The following is an 18,042-nucleotide window of genomic DNA, read 5'->3' on the forward strand; positions in this document are numbered from 1 at the left end:
ACTAGCTAGGCACTAAATATCAGGAGAAATGCTGATCAAGTAATTTAAGCTAAGAAAGGGTTATATTAGCATATAAGTTATACCCAATATTTTAGACATCAAAGATGTATCTATAATAAGACGTACTGTTCGCTTCTCAATATATTAACAAATACTTTATGTAAAACATGCAGACATTGAAAGTCTACTCAGCTTTGAGTTCTAATCCCGAATTTGCTATAGCAGCAAAATTATGAATCTCACCAAAACTGCATAATTTGTGAGAAAGTCCTTTCTATTCTCTGCTTCTATTTTTTCTAATTATAAGGCCAAGTTTTTCCTGAAATTTTTAATAAAAAGCATGCATCTATTTATTAGGTGAGTTTGTTTTTAGGACGTGAATCATTACTTGTTCAAATATTTAGTGAAGATCTTTTTTTAAAACTCAGGAAAGCCATAAGTACTGCACAAGTAATACAAATACCTGAATTTATATGTGCACACATATAAAGATACATAAATATCAGTTCACCTAAATCACTCTCCAATTTAAGATCTGACCAGAGGACTACAATGATTTAATACTGAATTTTACGGCAGCACAACAATACAATCATAGGCCATCTATCATTTCCTTTTGCCAAGTTTAACAAAGTGGATGGAGAGAGAAGATGGTAACATGTAATAACAATAATGACAATATTCGAATTAAGGCTGGATCAGGCTGCAGCTATTCACATGAGGGAGGAAGGGGAAAATAGGTATGAAATACTCCAAGGGTCCCATCTAGCTTAGAATTATCTTGGTGAGACTTGCTCCTGGTCCCTAACAGAGTTCACTGCTAAGGTATTCAACATCCTCAGAAATCACAAGTGTCCCCAAATGAGGGAGGGCTCTGGGGAAGACTTCCAAAAGGGGCACAAGGCGAGAATGAGGCAGAAAGGCTCTTTTCCTTCACCAGATAGCGGTAGCTTGCAAAGCCAGGCCCTTGGTGCCTACGTCCATTACCACAAATTGCTGGAGCTCCCCTGTTGCCTTCATGTTCAAAGGCCTAGGGATTTCAGGGTGCAAAGGGATTGCTGCTTGCCAGTGAATCAAAGTTGGTGGTAAACACGTAGAAGTTAGTTTCATACTGAACAAAATCCTTTTCTGTGCCCCTTCTGCATCTATACCCATTTCCAAAAAGCTTCCCAACTTCCTCTTAACATCTGATTTGAACAGTCACTTTCATACTCATTTTCAGCAGAATACTTCAATTTTCTCATTAAAGTAATGCATACCCAGTTTGCTGGGTGAACACATTAAGATAGAACAGAGGAGTGGTTTTCTTGGGGGTAATATTAACAATTACTTCCATTCAAAATAAGGAAGGTGGTAACCATTTCTTTCTTTCTTTTTTGCTTTTTAGGGCTGCACTAGCGGCATATGGAGGTTCCCAGGCTAGGGGTCGAATAGGAGCTGTAGCTGCAGGCCTACACCACAGCCACATCAGATTCAAGCCCCGTCTTCCATCTACACCAGCAGCTCATGGCAATGCTGGATCCTTAACCCAAAGAGCGGAGGCCAGGGATCAAACCGCAACTTCCTGGTTCCTAGTCGGATTCCTTTCCGCTGCACCACGAGGGGAACTCTGATAACTGATCAGCTAATCATTTCTTAAAATGCTCACTGAAATGGTTTTGGTGGTCTGCTTAGGGATGAGCATTTAAAAAAATAAAAGCAGCAACGTTTTTATATGCAATGTGTATATGTGTGTGCACACAGATACACACACATGTGCACACAAATATTTTCCAAAAAATCACAACGTTAAAGACTCTTTTACCTGCCTTGCCAGTTAACTTCTGCGGGTGGACCCCCATCCAAGGATTTTCCTCCCCACGTGGCGAGGCCACCTGCCCCGAACCCAGTTCCGAGCCTCATTACGGTCTCCCTCAACGTCCCAAGCCCCATCGCTGCCACCCGCGTTCCTTCCTCTTCCTGGGCCACTATCTCGGCGTTCCTGGACCCGCCTCAGGCTGTGACTGCCGGAACCCGCCAGGGAAGACCTCTCGTGGGGACTGTCCGCACCACGTGCGACCCTAAAACCCCAGATCTCCTCTCCCACCCTGCCGGGCCAAATGCACCAGAACCCGGGCCGACCAGGAGCAACCTCTGGTGCGCAAGGACCCAAAATGAGCGAGGACACGCCGCCACCACGGATTAGGAAGCCCCAGCTCAAACCAGGGGCCAACCCGCAGCTACTTGGCCTCTCTCTGGGAGAAGTGTAGGTGTGTGGGCCAGCGAAGGGGATCAAGCCGCGCTCTGGGGCGGGCGCGGTCAAGGCGCCACGGCCTGCGCAGCCCCGTGGGCCCCGCGTCGCTCTCCCGAGCCAAGGTTCTCAGGAGCGGGCCGAGGAAAAGACGTTGGCGGGAGGAGTTAGTGGCTGTTGGGAGAACGGGTTCAAGGAAACAGTCCCTTCCAAACCCTGGCCATCGCGGGGTGGGCCTTCTTCCTCCCTGCCAGACCCGGGAGGCCAGCCAGAAAGGGCGCGGGTGCCCGCGGCGACCCGCTCGCCCGGGCACGCCCGGGCAGGGCAGCGCAGGAAGAGCCCGGGGCGGCTGCCGGTTGGTCCCTCCCAGCCCTGAACGCCCAGGGGTCGCGGTGCGTCCGCCCCGAGCGTGTCAGGTGAGGAGGTCGCCATAGCGATGTGACCCGGATCGCGCACGCCGGCCGCGGTTGGCATGGAAACGGCCCCCCGTGAGGCCCGAGAGCGCCGCTGATTGGCCGATTCAACAGACGCGGGGGGCGGGGGAGTTGAAAATAATCAAGCTGAGGAGCTGGCAGCCCAGGCTGAGATCCCGGCGCCTAGGCTGGAATCTATTAACACCTCGGTCCCCTTCCGCCCCGCCCCGCCCCGCCCCCGCCCCCTTAGGCTGCCCCTCATTCCCAGCCCTGGTGTGCACTTGCCAATTGTTCGAGACATATATAAAGACATAAAGCTGAGACGAGCGAGGCCCGCTGTGGGCTTCAAGCAGGTTTTGGGGTCTTATGTTTTGCGGGAGGAGGGCCGCGGAAGAGCACGCTGCTTGTCACTTGGGAAGGGGATATATTTTCCCACAGTGATATATCCTGGGTCGACTGCAGGCAGAGGGATGGTGGGGTGATGGATAAATCTCATAGCCGGAAAAGACATGGACCTGTAGGTTTGGACTCCCAATTAACCTGGGGCTTAGTGTCCGGCCGTGGAGGTCTGCCTTCCTACTTCCAGCCGTCAGCCTGGTTTTGGAAGAAAGCCTGGAGAGATTCAAATCCCTGTTTTGGTTCAAAGTAGCTTTGATCGCTTGCACCGTGGCTCAGGCCCTTTCAACCCTAATAACTGCAGTGAAGATCATATGTTTCAGTGCTCTCTCTTCTGGGGATTTGCTGCATTCTGGAGCCCGTGCTGGAAGAGGTTGACTAACCAGCAGGTCTGTTTCTCCTTCCCTGATAGCTGTAGCCTGTGGAGACTGAGGCTATGCATCTCAGTAGCTCCAAGAGCGGGAGAGTGCTGGCTCCAGTGTCCGGAGGTCCTGATGCCTGTCAGATGATGACCAGAGCCCAGCTCAGCCAGGATCCACCACAAAGAACAGTACTAGGGGTGCTAACCGAGAATGGGCAGTACAGGAGGACCTGTGGCCAGGTAACGACTGAGAAGAGCTGGGACGGTTACCTGTTGAGAAGGGCTCTCATGTCATGGTGAGAGGTGGGTTTCTCTGGCAGTTTTACCTACAGACGTCCCCTGAGTATTTCAACCCTGGAATCTGGACTAGAGGGACCTTGATTTATTAAAGATTTCTTTCTTGGGTCCTTTTTCTAGCTAGAAATATTGAATACTTTTCTGCTATTTTTCCGATATCAAGGAAAGAAACCTTGATATCATTTAAGTTCTGGGCTGAAAGGAAATGAGAATGCTCCAAAATAAACTGTGGAACTGGGGTTCCCACAGATTGGAGCGGTATCCAGACTGATCTCGGCTGTGCCTGAGGCATCCTGGGTAACTTTTGTTAAGTTCATTGGTGATGGTGTAGAATCAGGATTGGATCAGCCTATCCTAGATTACTTCAAAATGTGTGCTTTGAAAGTAGACTTCTCTCCAGGACTGACTAAGGACAGTTGGGCAAACAGCTCATGGGCCATCTGACATTAGTTGCTTGCACTTAACTGATCAGAGATACTTCCTTTAACTGATTGTAAACAAATCCAGAGACTTCTAATGCAAAAGAGGAGTCTGGATCCTTAAGAATGAATTTTGAGATTAAACAAAAAAAAATCTTTCTAAGTCTGTTATTAGACAAGCTTCTCATAACCATGCCTTAAGTCTGTAGTGTACATCTGTAGTGGAATGACGTTGGCAACCATACAGTGACATAGGTGGGCAGGTGTTCTTTCCATTTTATATGTGAGCAAATTTGAGAGGTTTAAAAAAGACCAAAAAAGAAAAAAAATTCATGGTGGAGACCAGATCAGAAGCCTCTCCTCATCTACTGACTATTCAAGTCATCTGTTTTGGTGGCATCTGATTAGTGAGGGAAAAATACCCAAAGTAATGTTTCAAGCGTTGGAAAAAACAGAGTAAAGGTGGTTTTAACAAACTTAATGTGCTTAGTGGTGTTTACTTCTTTAAACTTGAAGTCGAAAACCTCTTACGAATTGGCAGTTACACCTACGCTGACTGAGCTCACTTTAAATTCACAACTGTCAATTAAGCTCTGTGTTGCCTGGTGATACCTCTACATTTCCCGACTCTATTCCTCTGCACCCTTCTTATAGAAACCTCCTATTTTATACATTCCCTTCTCTTTTTATCCTTGAAAGCCTCCATCTCCATCCTTACTCTCAGTTAATAACTATATCCTATTTTCCTAAAAATATAGGTGTAACCGGAAGAGACTTTCCACATGGTCCCGTGTACCTACCATATACTCTGCCACCCCCTTCCCGCTACGTAACCCATGTCTCCCTGCTCTTATGCAAGGGGAACGCCCCGTGTGTGCAGCACACCTTATGCCTTTTAGCCTTTTTAAGGATATCATTCCATCACCTTGTCTTTCTCTTTTCCACTGGATCAAACCCAGAAGCATGAAATTATACTGATTTTTTTTTTCATTCCTAAAAACCTTGCAACTACAAAGCTCTTTGCAGCAACTGTCCCATTTATGGCAGTATTTCTTGAGAGTTTGTCTATGTAAACTCCATCAGGATGAGGGTTTGGGACATTGGGTTTACTGCTGTACTTCCAGTGTTTAGAACAGTGCCTGGCCAGGGTAGCATGCGAGGATTTATTGAACAAATACTGTGTCTGAGATTCTTCTCTTGTTCTCTTTGACTCAATTCTTAATCAGTTCTCAAGCCTTTCCTTACTTGACCAATTGGCAGCATTTGACATTGTTGATCATTCTTCACTCCTTGAAATAGTTTCTTCTCACGCAGTCTGGAGAACAGGGCCTGGTTTCCAACCTAGCTCGCTGGCTGTACCTCCTCAGTGGTCCTTCCTCATCCGCTCGCTAAAAGTTAGAGTGTGCCAGGGCTTAGTATTGGAGCTGAATCTGCACTCACTCCCATAGCAATCTCTTCCAGTCTCCTGGCATTAAATACCATCTCTCTGTTGATGACTCATTCTTTTAGCTCCTATCTGGACCTCTTAGCCATGTTGCAGGCTTATGCAGCCAGCTGCCTCTTTGATGTCTCCACTTACATCATATGGTGGGCATCTCAAACTTACGTGAAATCAAACACCATCCCTGGTCTCAACCTGTTCTTCTCAGAGTCTGCCTCACTGCAGCAAATGGAATATCCACCTTTCCTGTTATTCAACCCTAAAACCTTGGTCATGCTTGACTCTTCTTCTCCCACCCCATATCTAATTTGCTGAGAAAATACTATTAGCTATACTTTTTACAGTCTCTAGAATCTCATTATGTCCTATAATAAGGTTCTATGGCTTGTAAGAGAATTTATGTATATACCTTTCTAAAATCATCACATCTCTAAATAATCAGATATAAATGGGAATTTTACAGAAGGTTGTCGACTAAAAGTTAACTATTTAAGGACAATAGGAACTCAGTAACTATGTGGCAGGAACCTTGCTGGGTTGGTATAAAAGCCTGTGATGCTATAAGCATGAAACTGATTTACATCCCCCCCCCCATATGTGGTACCTATTTCACTTCGGAGAAGAGCTATAGTTTTTCTTTTTTGTTCTATAATCTTGTGTTCCCTTTGATAAATACTGTGAGGAAGATGACAAATTTTAGGTAGCTCCTTTCCCAAATGTCAAATGTAGACAAATGGCAAAGTCATTCTTCAGCAGCTTCATTTTCTGAAATTCAGTGGCTGACACAGATACTTCAATTTAAGATTCCTCTCATCTTCCCAGGCTACCGGTTTGAATTGCACAAGTTCTTAACACCTATTCGGTCTATGGGATGGCCTCTAACAAAAAAAACTTAACCCTTTTCTAGGGGATCACAGCACTCAGGTGTTTCTCTGGATCCGAAAATGTCCTCCCTCCAGCCGGAAAGAAAGTGCTCTCTGACAGCGGGGTTCAGGCACCAGCCAAGCAAGGATTTGACATCTACATGGATGAGCCCGAGCAGGGGGACAGAGACAGCTGCGCAGGGAGAGAGGGGATGGCATTTGAGGATGCCTATGAAATAGACACCAGCACATTCAAGTCGGACCTTCACTTCCTGTTGGACTTTAACACAGGTAGTCTGACGCACCTATGGCTGACGGTACCCTGGGTTTGTAATCGCTGGCAGTGTTCACTAGCATATGGCAAGCAAAAGATAACCACCAAGTAGTAATGGTTTCCACAACTGCCTATGGAGGGTTAGTGGATGGAACTAGTTTTTAAATTAAATGTCTTACCTGCCAATGTTGAACCCCCTGCAGTTTCCCCTATGCTGGTAGATTCATCTCTCTACTCCCAGTCTGAAGATGCATCAGATTTTGGTACAGATGTGATAAATGTGACTGAATATGCTGAAGAAATTCATCAGTACCTTAGAGAAGCTGAAGTGAGTCCTCCCAACTTCTCCTTCCATTTCCAGCACCCCAAGCACTTCATGTTGAGATAGGTATAAACTCTCGGCCATAACCACTAGTGAGTGGCATTCTTGTAACATCTAAACACTACGAACATTTATGAAAAATAATAGTTGGGAGGTGAATAGCAATTACTTGGACTATTTATCTATGACTCAAAGGGTTAGTATATTAAGTATTTCACTCTTGAAAAGAGCCATTATCGCCCCCCCCGCCCCGTTTAAGTTACTTGTTAATGAATTACATTACAGAACCAGAATTTCGTAATTTCTTCCATATCATCATCGAGATTTATTTGGCTCTTGATTGAGTTTCCTCCTAGCCTTTGCTCATGGGGTTTTTAAAAGTAGCAACTGTGCTGTGGAGTGATCAGTGATCTTTCCATCATAGCAACTATTTAAGTATCAAAATCCTCTCCCCAAACAGATGAGATACCGGCCTAAAGCGCACTACATGAGGAAACAACCAGATATCACAGAAGGCATGCGAACGATTCTGGTGGACTGGCTGGTTGAGGTTGGAGAAGAATATAAGCTTCGGGCAGAGACCCTCTACCTGGCCGTCAACTTCCTGGACAGGTTTCTCTCGTGCATGTCTGTTCTGAGAGGGAAGCTGCAGCTTGTAGGAACAGCAGCTATTCTCCTGGCTTCGTAAGTGTTTTTCAGCTCAGATAATGTGATACTTCAGTCTGTCAAAACACTTGATTTCGACTTATTTATTGAAGAAATGCAGCCCTTAATAGTAAAACTTATGCATGCCTCCTTTGATGAAATATCATCATTTTTACAGTGTTTACTGAGAAAGTGCATCTCACCACATGTTCACTCTTCACTTTAGATGTTTAAGATCCTCTTAAACACAAGTTCAGTATGACTAAGGCAGCCATCAGCTCAGAGTCAGTATCCAACTTAACTATTTTGTTGTGAATTCTTTTGGTTCTATGCTATTACAAGTAAAAGTTCTTTAATACCTCTGTAGTGTGCAAATGCCCTGAGATTAGATAGAACGTTCCCAATCCGATTAAACTGGTTTGGGGGCAATCAGAAATTTGGGCCATTCGTATTTGCAGCAATGAATAATTGAGTTTAAAGTCATTTATAAAGATGAAACTACAAAGATTTTGTTATATAAAAGCCTTCTTCATGATCTAGCAAGTGATCCATAATAACACAGGTTATCTGGTTACAGAGAATAAACTATTTTAGCTGGTTCCTATTATTCTCAGTCAATCATAACAATACCTAATTGCATGGAAAAAGGGCTGGGTTGTGGCTAAGCTTCTTTTAAATAAGTGACCTACTGATAAGTGATAGCCTCCTTTCCATTCTTCTGGTCTCTGACATTATACTTATTATTAATGCCAAAAAATTTGCAAAAATTTCCCTACAGAAAGACAAAAGAAAAGTAAAAGCAAGCATTGGTAACAGTGACACCGTATCATCATCTTTCTCTTGGGTGTACAGCATCTTTTGCTAATTCAATAGAGAAAGCTGAACATGATCTTTAAAAAAAAATCTAAACCCACAGTTCCCGCTGTGTCTCAGCAGTAACAAATCCAACTACTATCCATGAGGATGCGGGCTCTATCCCTGGCCTCACTCAGTGGGTTAAGGATCTGGTGTCGCTATGAGCTGTGGTGTATGTCACAGATGGGACTCAGATCCAGCATTGCTGTGGCTGTGGCATGGGCTGGCAGCTGCAGCTCCAATTCGACCCGTAACCTGGAAACTTCCATATGCCACACATGCAGCCCTAAAAAGCAAAATAAATAAATAAATAAATATCTAAACCCTAAGGAATTTTTTTTCTACCATTGTGTTCAACATAACATTGTTTTTCGCAAAACACTTTAAAGTCTATAGAATTAAGAGGGATTTTACCCATACGTCTGACATTCAGAACTTTTCAGATATCAGAGGCCAAAACCTAAATTCCCAGTTGGAAATTGTTTCTTGACTACTCCTGGCAGTAGGTACGACGTGTCCTTATAATACTCATATTCTTGTCCTGGAAGCAAACTCCTCTTATTTTCACAGCCCTGAACCATGCAGTGATTTTTAAGTGATATTTAAGTCTCCGAGGGCCACATAACAAGCACGGTTGAGACAGCACAAGAGGGAGAGGCACAAGGTTCACGATTTACTTCCCCAAACTCTTTCCCTTTCATAGGAAATATGAGGAAATATATCCACCTGAAGTAGACGAGTTTGTCTACATAACTGATGACACTTACACAAAACGACAGCTGCTGAGAATGGAACACCTGCTCCTGAAGGTCCTGGCTTTCGATCTGACGGCACCAACCACCAACCAGTTTCTCCTTCAGTACCTAAGAAGACAGGGTGTATGTGTCAGGACTGAGAACCTGGCCAAGGTACGTGGCGCGACTTCCAAGTACTCTGGTTAAAAAGGGAGACTCCTTCAGTTTTCCTTCCTTTTCAGTTCCTTGCCTTGGACCCAGAAAAGCTTTCTAGCAACTGGAAGAGAGCAAACTTTAAGACATGGCTTCTGCTGACAAGACATCACTATTGATCGCATTTGGCAGACACACGTTGTCTAATCACCCAACTCTTAACAGATTTAAGCTTGGAAACTGTTCCCTGTGTACAGACCACATGCAAGCAATACCTCTTAGGTTTACAGAATAGGAACACGATAAATGTAGTTTGATTTGGCTCTGATGTCATCCTGACATGTTAAGTAATGGAACACGATTTGGTCATTTGGAGTCCTGGAACTTTAGTTAAAGGCACTAAAGCATTGGTTTGGAAGACTTGGTTTCCATCTATAATGATCTACTATATCTGGTATTTATATGCTATTTAAAGATGTTCATATACACTTCCCAATATGTTTCTTTAAATCTGGTAAGTTCCCGCTGGTACTGTTCTAATCTCTGAACTGCATTCATTTGCCTGATAAATTAATAGCTTTAACATGGACATATTTTTGCCTTTGGTTGAAGGCTCTAGTCCACTCCAGGAGCCAGGGCAATGCTACTTGACCAGCATAAACTTGCACTACTAGGATAAGTAACCCATCACATCTGCTGTACTGGTAGGCCAAACACTTGCATGTTGAAATTTATTATAACATAAATGTTATTCTGGTTGTGGAGAGGCATAACAATTATTAACCCAGTGAATAATTTTGAGCATCTGTTTCTGTGCTCATCACTAGATGCACATTGAACAAAGATGCCACATTTTCTAGGTTTACTTGTAACCTTACTCATATTCCTAATTCCCATGAGATTTTTCTCTCTTGTGCTTAGTATGTAGCAGAATTGAGTCTCCTTGAAGCTGACCCGTTCTTGAAATATCTTCCTTCACTGATAGCTGCAGCTGCTTATTGTCTGGCAAATTATACTGTGAACAGGCACTTCTGGGTAAGGTTCTAACTGCTTCTTTCTAGATGAATTTCAAGGCCTATCTAAAATCTGTTCAGCGCCTCTCAAGGCTTATAATGGGCTTGCCTCCCAAGGGGGAGAGTTCCTTATTAAACGAAGATTACAATATGCTGGTGAGTGTTGCAGGTCAGCCTGCAGGGCTTTGACTCAGTAACTTAGCTCAATGGGGAGCAGAGGTTGCAGAAAGTCCAAGAGATGCGGTGGCTCATTCAATGGAAGCAGGCCCAGGAAACCTCAAGACCTACCCCAATGCAAGGAGAACCCTTTAGTGTAAGCATTGAGCACTTCAAGGCAAAAGATGCTGCCTTGTCCCCTCTGGTAAAACAACCTGGCTTTAATTAGAATGGCCAGAAGGTTGTATCAAGCTTTCAAGGGAACAGGGAAGTTAGCATTGCTTCTTGGCCTGTGGCAGTTGGCAAGATTAGAAACAGGCCCCTAATATTTGATTTTGAAGGCTCATTTTTGTGCTAAAAGAGGGGGGCATCTACTTTTATTTACTGGAATTCTTTTTTTTTTTTTTGTCTTTTTGTCTTTTGTTATTGTTGTTGTTGTTGCTATTTCTTGGGCCGCTCCCGCGGCATATGGAGGTTTCCAGGCTAAGGGTCTAATCGGAGCTGTAGCCGCCGGCCTACGCCAGAGCCACAGCAACGCAGGATCCGAGCCGCGTCTGCAACCTACACCACAGCTCACGGCAACGCCGGATCGTTAACCCACTGAGCAAGGCCAGGGACCGAACCTGCAACCTCATGGTTCCTAGTCGGATTCGTTAACCACTGCGCCACGACGGGAACTCCTATTTACTGGAATTCTTATTTCTTACTCTGTATTTGGCTAAGAATCTTTCTTATTATATGTAAATAGAGTATTCAGGTAAGTGGAGGCCCTTTAGGGGCCAGTAAAAATCCTGCTCATGAGAGAATAAACTATCCAAGATTGAGCATTATAATTGTATAATATGAGCAAATCTAGAACTCTGCCTGTTCGTCCTAATATCTTATTTCTACAGTCTCTGAAAGAGGATTATGGGTTCTTTTGAGATGAATAGGGATACTTACTGATTCCTTTCCTTTTTTTCACGGTTTGATCTCCAGATTTCTGATAGCTCATAAAGCTATATGATGCAGTTTTTTTCTTTTGTCTTTTGTCTTGATTAGCCAGAAGCCCTTGCTACATTCACAGGCTATTCACTGAGTGAAATTGTGCCTTGCCTGAGTGAGCTGCATAAAGCCTGCCTTGGTATACCCCACCGACCTCAACAAGCAATTAGGGAGAAGTATAAGGCTTCAAAGTAAGTTCCTGAAAATCTCTTATCTGGGCTCAACTATGTAAAGCTTTAATAGGTGATAGTAATTTCAGAATTAAAAACAGAACAAGTTGGCTATCTGGTGCTAGGCTGGACAAGTAGGATAGCATGTCAAATTAAGAAAATCGTTTTTGAGGGGCTAGGTTTATAATTGGTCAGCTTGCAGTCCATCTCGCCAGCCAGCTCCTTCCTTTCTGTTAAAACCACTAGGAAGTTTTCTGTGGCCTATGTGAGGTTTTGCGAAACCAATGTCCTTGGCTCGTGCTGAACTTGCTTTGGGTCTCGTTTCAGGTACATGCATGTGTCTCTCATGGAACCACCCGCAGTCCTTCCTCTACAATAAGTTTCGGAACTGAAGCACTTTCAGAACTTAACCACCATATCCACAGAATTGGTTTCATGTTTTCTAGCACTCTGCAGCTTGGGTCAACTAGTGTTGCTTTGTTATAGATGGCATTCATTTTTTAGATGTACATGTATTTAGGTTCTTTTAGATATTAGTAGCTTATAATATGTCTCACATTTTCTAAAGAATAAACAGCTTGCCTTCTGACCACATGTTAAGCATATTTACTGATGACTATGCCTGGAATTTTGGTTGGGAGTATTACAAATGTCATCTCTACTTCAAGAATGCTTCTCGGAGTTCCCGTCATGGCGCAGTGGTTAACGAATCCGACTAGGAACCATGAGGTGGTGGGTTCGGTCCCTGGCCTTGCTCAGCGGGTTAACGATCCGGCGTTGCCATGAGCTGTGGTGGAGGTTGCAGACGCGGCTCGGATCCCACGTTGCTGTGGCTCTGGCGTAGGCCGGTGGCTACAGCTCCGATTCGACCCCTAGCCTGGGAACCTCCATATGCCGCAGGAGCGGCCCAAGAAATAGCAACAACAACAACAAAAAAGACAAAAAAAAGCTTCTCTGTAGGTTTAAGGTAATTTAATTATTTATTTAATGGTTGCGCCCACAGCCTTTGAAAGTTTCCAGGCCAGGGACTGAATCTGAGCTGCAACTGTGACCTGCACCACAGCTGCAGCAACACCAGATCCTTCAACCTACTGTGCCAGGCTGGGGATTGGACCTGCACCTCCGCAGTGACCCGCTGCAGCTGGATTCTTAACCTGTTGTGCCACGATAGGAGCTTCCCTATGCTTTTAGACATCTGGCAGACTATTAGGATTCAGTGTTCTGAGGAATCCGGAGATTTTTATGTTTAGTACATGGCTACCTGAGATTTATTTCCTTCCTATTTTTCACTTCTCATACAGCATTCCATAAATTGGCAAAGCGCCAAGCCTAGGCAGGTTAGTGAAAGGATGTAAAAAAACACCATCTCTTTGAGCTTTCCTATTGGACCCTCGGGAGTAAAGACCGTGGGTTGAGGACTAGATGTGGCCAAGTACCTCTGAGGGGTCATTTACATTTAATTCTAAGTCAGGGGTGGGATGCTCCTTTGGTGAAGGGATATTTTTATGCCAAAGTCCAGGTTTGGTTTAGTCATCCATTAAGCACATATTTCAGCCTTAGAAGATGCTCAGAGAGGTAGAAAAAAAAATTTCCCATAGAATGGGACTTGAGAATAATTAGGCCAGTGCCTCATGTTCATCCCTTGGGAAATATCCATGCTAAGCACAGCTCAAGCTCTGACTCTTCACAATCCTACAGTTCAGCCACTACACATTCATATGGGCCCTTTCAGCAGCAATTACATAGTAGATGAGGAAAATGGAAACAAAAACACACTTGTTTTTACTTTCTTTTAAAGATTGGAAGGAAAATCAAGAGTAGACCTGGCCTGGAGGGAGAGTGATAGTTACTGGGGATTGAATAGAAATTCTGCTAATCTCCAGATCTGCAGCCCTGGACCAGTAGGACACAGGAGCCTCGTGGCTGTGTGTGTCCTGCCAGGGGGGTCTGCCCTGGGGCTCAGCCCGATGGCTCTGCAGAGGCAAGAACAACAGATTTCTTTTGCATAGAAAATATTAGACTCAGGTAGGTTTGGCAAATGGAAGGAGATGAAGTATAACTCCAAATTTTATGTTTGTTTTGAGCGCTAATGAAATTATAAATGTAAAAATACAGCCATAGTTTACATATTTTATGAAGGCTTTTTTTTTTTTAAGTTTCCACAAGTTCTCAAAAAATTTTGGCATTGCTTTTTTTTTTTTTTTCTTCTCCTGCAGATAAACATTCTCAAGCTGTCTCCATTTCTGGTTCCACTGAAGAAATCAACATTTCCCTAAGTGTTTTGCAGTTTATTACATAAGTTTCACAAAGGGGATACAGGACCTGTATTGATACTGAATTCTGTTTTTATGTTAAGCAATTAGCAATTTGTAATCTCAAATCCTCACTTATGACTGGGTATGTTTCTGTTTACTGCCCATAGATGCCTCTCCTTTTTGCACTTGGCAATGCAGCAAGTATGCTGTATGTTTACCACAAAATTGCCCTTCCCTCCAGGGGGTAGTGGAAGAGGGCAATTCTGGCTAAGACTCTGAGGGTAGAAGTGCTGTGTTTGTCCCGTTTGAGCCATAAAGATTTGAAGGACTTGACCCAGGGAAGCATCCTCTCATCCTCTGCCAGTGGACTAATCACCTCTGTGTGAAACGTGCCTGTCTGGAACTGCAACACTTTGGATCACGACACATTTTCTCTCATTAGTAATGTTCTTTTAGAAAGTTTTGCTTCTGCCAGACGGGACCTTGTAGAAATAGGTCCTTCATCATGAATTATTTTGCAAAGGAGGCTTTTGTTTCTAAACCTGGATCTAACATTTAACCTTGACTTTTGGTCACAACACCATGCTATAGGACATAGAGTCCAAAACCCTAACTCTTGTGTTCTAGGGACCAGTGATTGGCACACAACCTATGCCCACCCCGCAACACACTGATTGCAAAGAGCAGTTCCTCAGCTTTGATGTCCTTTTCTTATTCCTTTTTTTGTGTCCCCGAGGTCCCCTCTTACTGTTTTATACTTTGGGGAGGTCTCCCCTTCACTCTCACAGGATGTGTATGAGCTTACTTTAGGCAGCAGGTTGTTTATTTCTAATATGTCTTTGATTAGTGATTGATGATTTTCTTAAACAATGGAATGGCCCATGCTGAGTTAGCTAGTGTGATGATGCAGGAGGCAAGGGGAAAAGCATAGGGAGAGGAAACGTGGGAAGAAGGTCATGGGAACTCGGATCAGTTAAAACTGGGTCAGTGGATGGAGTGTCCATCATGAAGATGAAGTTTTCTGAGGCAAGTAAGTTGAGTGGCGGTGCCTATGGTCCTTTGCTTCCTGGGGCAGGTGTGCAACCAGGCTCCACATGCTCACTGTTCCTTCATTGTCGCTTCCCTATCACGCTGACTGGCTTTCCTGCAGAGCATCTCTAAGTATTTACATATATCAATCAAGATGTTATTATTTGCATGAATTTATTTGTTACCTATAAACTTGATTGACTAGATAACTGGTGTGGCTGTTCCCAGGTTGCATATTGGTGGAATATTGGCTGGTTATTTTGTAGTTTCAACCATACACTGCAAATACATAAATATTCTCAACTGATTCAGAATCACATTAACTAAATGTCCCCCCCACTCTCCCATGTTTGATCTTCACTTTGGTTGCTCTTTCCCTGCAGCATAAGAGGAAGTGTAGGAACAGGGGCTTGTCCCCACTGCTGACATCCATCCTTATGCTACCACATGCAAAGACAATACCAACTGTTCTCCCCTTGGTAGGTGAGCAAAGGGAGAGGGGGATGCCAAGGGCCACAATCCCAGCACGAAATCTGCAGCTGGGTGCAGTTGTTGTATATATGCCCTCTCTCTCCCCTCTGCCAAGTGGCCAATACCAGAGTTAAAGACCCAAGAATAAAAGAAAACTATTATTAGGGTGTCTGCTCTGCTGCCCCAGCATCAAACTGAACTGGAGATGAGAGGTCAGGTGAATGTTTGGATCGGGTGCTGGGGAGAGAACAGGATCAACTGGGGAGAAGTGTCTTTCCTCAGTTTCGTCTACAATGAAAGAACTGCAGTCAGATATCAACTTGTGGGGTTGGAGTATCTCAATCTTCAGAGTACTGGTTTCAAACGTGTGTCATCTAAAATGTGCTTCCTGCTACAAGATTACCATGACAGAAATTGGTGCACTTCTTTACACTAACAATGACATAGCAGAAATGGAATGTTAAAAACAAACAAACAAAAAAACCCCCAAAACAACCAAAACCTTTTAAAGTTGCATCCAAAAAAAAAATATATATATATATATACCTGGCCAAGAAGGGGAAAGACCTATTCTAAGAACTATAAAAGACTAATGAAGGAAATTAAAGAGGATTCAAAGAAATGGAAAGATATCCCATACTCCTAGATTGGAAGAATTAATATTGTTAAAAATGGCAATACTACCCAAAGCAATCAACAGATTTAATGCAATTCCCATCAAATTATCCATGACATTTTTCACAGAATTAGAACAAATAAGCCTAAAATTTAACAGAACCATAAAAGACCCAGAATTGCCAAAGCAATCTTGGCAGGGAGGGAGGAAGAAGCAGGAGGCCTAACTCTCCAAGACTTCAGAAAATTCTACAAAGCTACAGTAATCAAAACAGTGTGATACTGGCACAAAAACAGACTATGGATCAGTGGAACAGAATAGAGAGCCCAGAAAGAAACCCAGACACCTGAGGTCCGTTAATCTTTGACAAAGGAGGCAAGACTATAAAATGGGAATAGTCTCTTCAGCAAGTGGTGCTGGGAAAGTTGGAGAGCTTCATGTAAATCAATGAAGTTAGAACACACCCTCACACTATACCTCAAAATAAACTCAAAATGGCGTAAAGACAAACATGAGACTGAAATACAAGATATCATAAAACCCCCAGAAGATATCACAGGCAAAACATTCTCTGACATAAATCATACCAGTGTTTCCTTAGTTCAGTCTCCCAAGGCAACAGAAATAAAAACAAAAACAGACTGGGCCTAATCAAACTTACAAGCTTTTGCACAGCAAAGGAAATCATAAAAAAAGCAAAAAGACAACCTCTGGAATGGGAGAAAATGTTTGCAAACACTGTGGCTGAGAAGAGCTAATTTCCAAAGTATATAAACAGCTCGTAGAACTCAACAACAACAACAACAAAATAACCCAATCAAAAATAGGCAGAAGACCTAAATATGCATTTCTACAAAGAAGACATCCAGATGGCCAATAGGCACGTGAAAATATGCTCACCATAACTAATTATTAGACAAATGCAAATCAGAACTACAATGAGGTACTACCTCAAATGAGTCAGAATGGTCATCATTAATAAGCGTACAAATAACAAATGCTGGAGAGGGTGTGGATGTAAGTTGGTGTAGCCGCTATGGAAAACAGTAGGGAGGCTGCTCAGAAAACTAAATATAGAACTACCATGTGATCCAGTAATCCCACTGCTGGGCATATATCTGGACAAAACTATAATTCAAAAAGATACAGCGCCCTTATGTTCATAGCAGCACTATCAACAATAGCCCAAGACATGGAAACAACCTAATTGTCCACCCTACAGATGAATGGATAAGAAGGTGTGGTACACATACACAATGGAATACTACTCAGCCATAAAAAAGAACCAATAAGCCATTTGCAGCGACATAGATGCAACTAGAGATTCTCATACTAAGTGAAGTAAGTCAGAAAGAGAGAGGCAATACCACGATATCACTTATATGTGGAATCTAAAATATGGCACAAATGAGCCTATCTATAAAATGGAAACAGATTCACAGACATAGAGAACAGCCAGAACAGTTGCCAAGAGGAAGAGGAGTTAGGAGAGGGATGAATTGGGAGTGTGGGGTTAGTAGATGCAAACTATTCCATTTAGAATGGATAAGCAATGAGGTCCTGCTGTATAGCACAGGGAACTATATCCAATCACTTATGATTGAACATAATAGAAGATACTATGAGAAAAAGAATATATATATATATATATATATATATATATGTGTGTGTGTGTGTGTGTGTGTGTGTGTGTGTGTATGTATGTATGACTGGATCACTTTGCTGTACAGTAGAAATTGACAGAACATTAGAAATCAACTATAATAAAAATAACATATATGTGGATAACTGAGTCTCTTTTCTGTACAGCAGCAATTAACACAGCATTGTAAGTCAACTATAATTCAATAAAAAATTGTAAAAATGTACTTCCTGTAATTTTGGTGATTCTCAGCAGCTGGTTCTTTTATGGGAATTGAAATGAGAGGCAAATGCCAACACTGCC

General features: G+C 43.2%; 1 protein-coding gene across 2 annotated transcripts; it reads left to right on the forward strand.

The window, feature by feature from the left end:
- The first annotated feature begins 2,913 nt into the window (after nucleotides 1-2,913).
- Nucleotides 2,914-12,320, forward strand: CCNA1 (cyclin A1). Of its 2 annotated transcripts, XM_047756015.1 has the most exons (9): nucleotides 2,914-2,996; nucleotides 3,452-3,640; nucleotides 6,465-6,711; nucleotides 6,898-7,022; nucleotides 7,477-7,700; nucleotides 9,220-9,424; nucleotides 10,325-10,438; nucleotides 11,614-11,747; nucleotides 12,054-12,320. In XM_047756015.1, exons 2-9 carry the CDS (start codon nucleotides 3,476-3,478, stop codon nucleotides 12,103-12,105), a joined length of 1,266 nt encoding a protein of 421 aa, XP_047611971.1. In that variant the 5' UTR covers nucleotides 2,914-2,996; nucleotides 3,452-3,475; the 3' UTR covers nucleotides 12,106-12,320. The 2 variants fall into 2 exon arrangements, with proteins under 2 accessions (XP_047611971.1, XP_047611972.1); XM_047756016.1 differs by lacking the exon at nucleotides 2,914-2,996 and having other exon boundaries at nucleotides 3,015-3,640.
- Nucleotides 12,321-18,042: the final 5,722 nt, after the last annotated feature.

Source organism: Phacochoerus africanus, chromosome 13 (assembly GCF_016906955.1).
Source record: "Phacochoerus africanus isolate WHEZ1 chromosome 13, ROS_Pafr_v1, whole genome shotgun sequence".
Taxonomy (NCBI): Eukaryota; Metazoa; Chordata; class Mammalia; order Artiodactyla; family Suidae; genus Phacochoerus; species Phacochoerus africanus.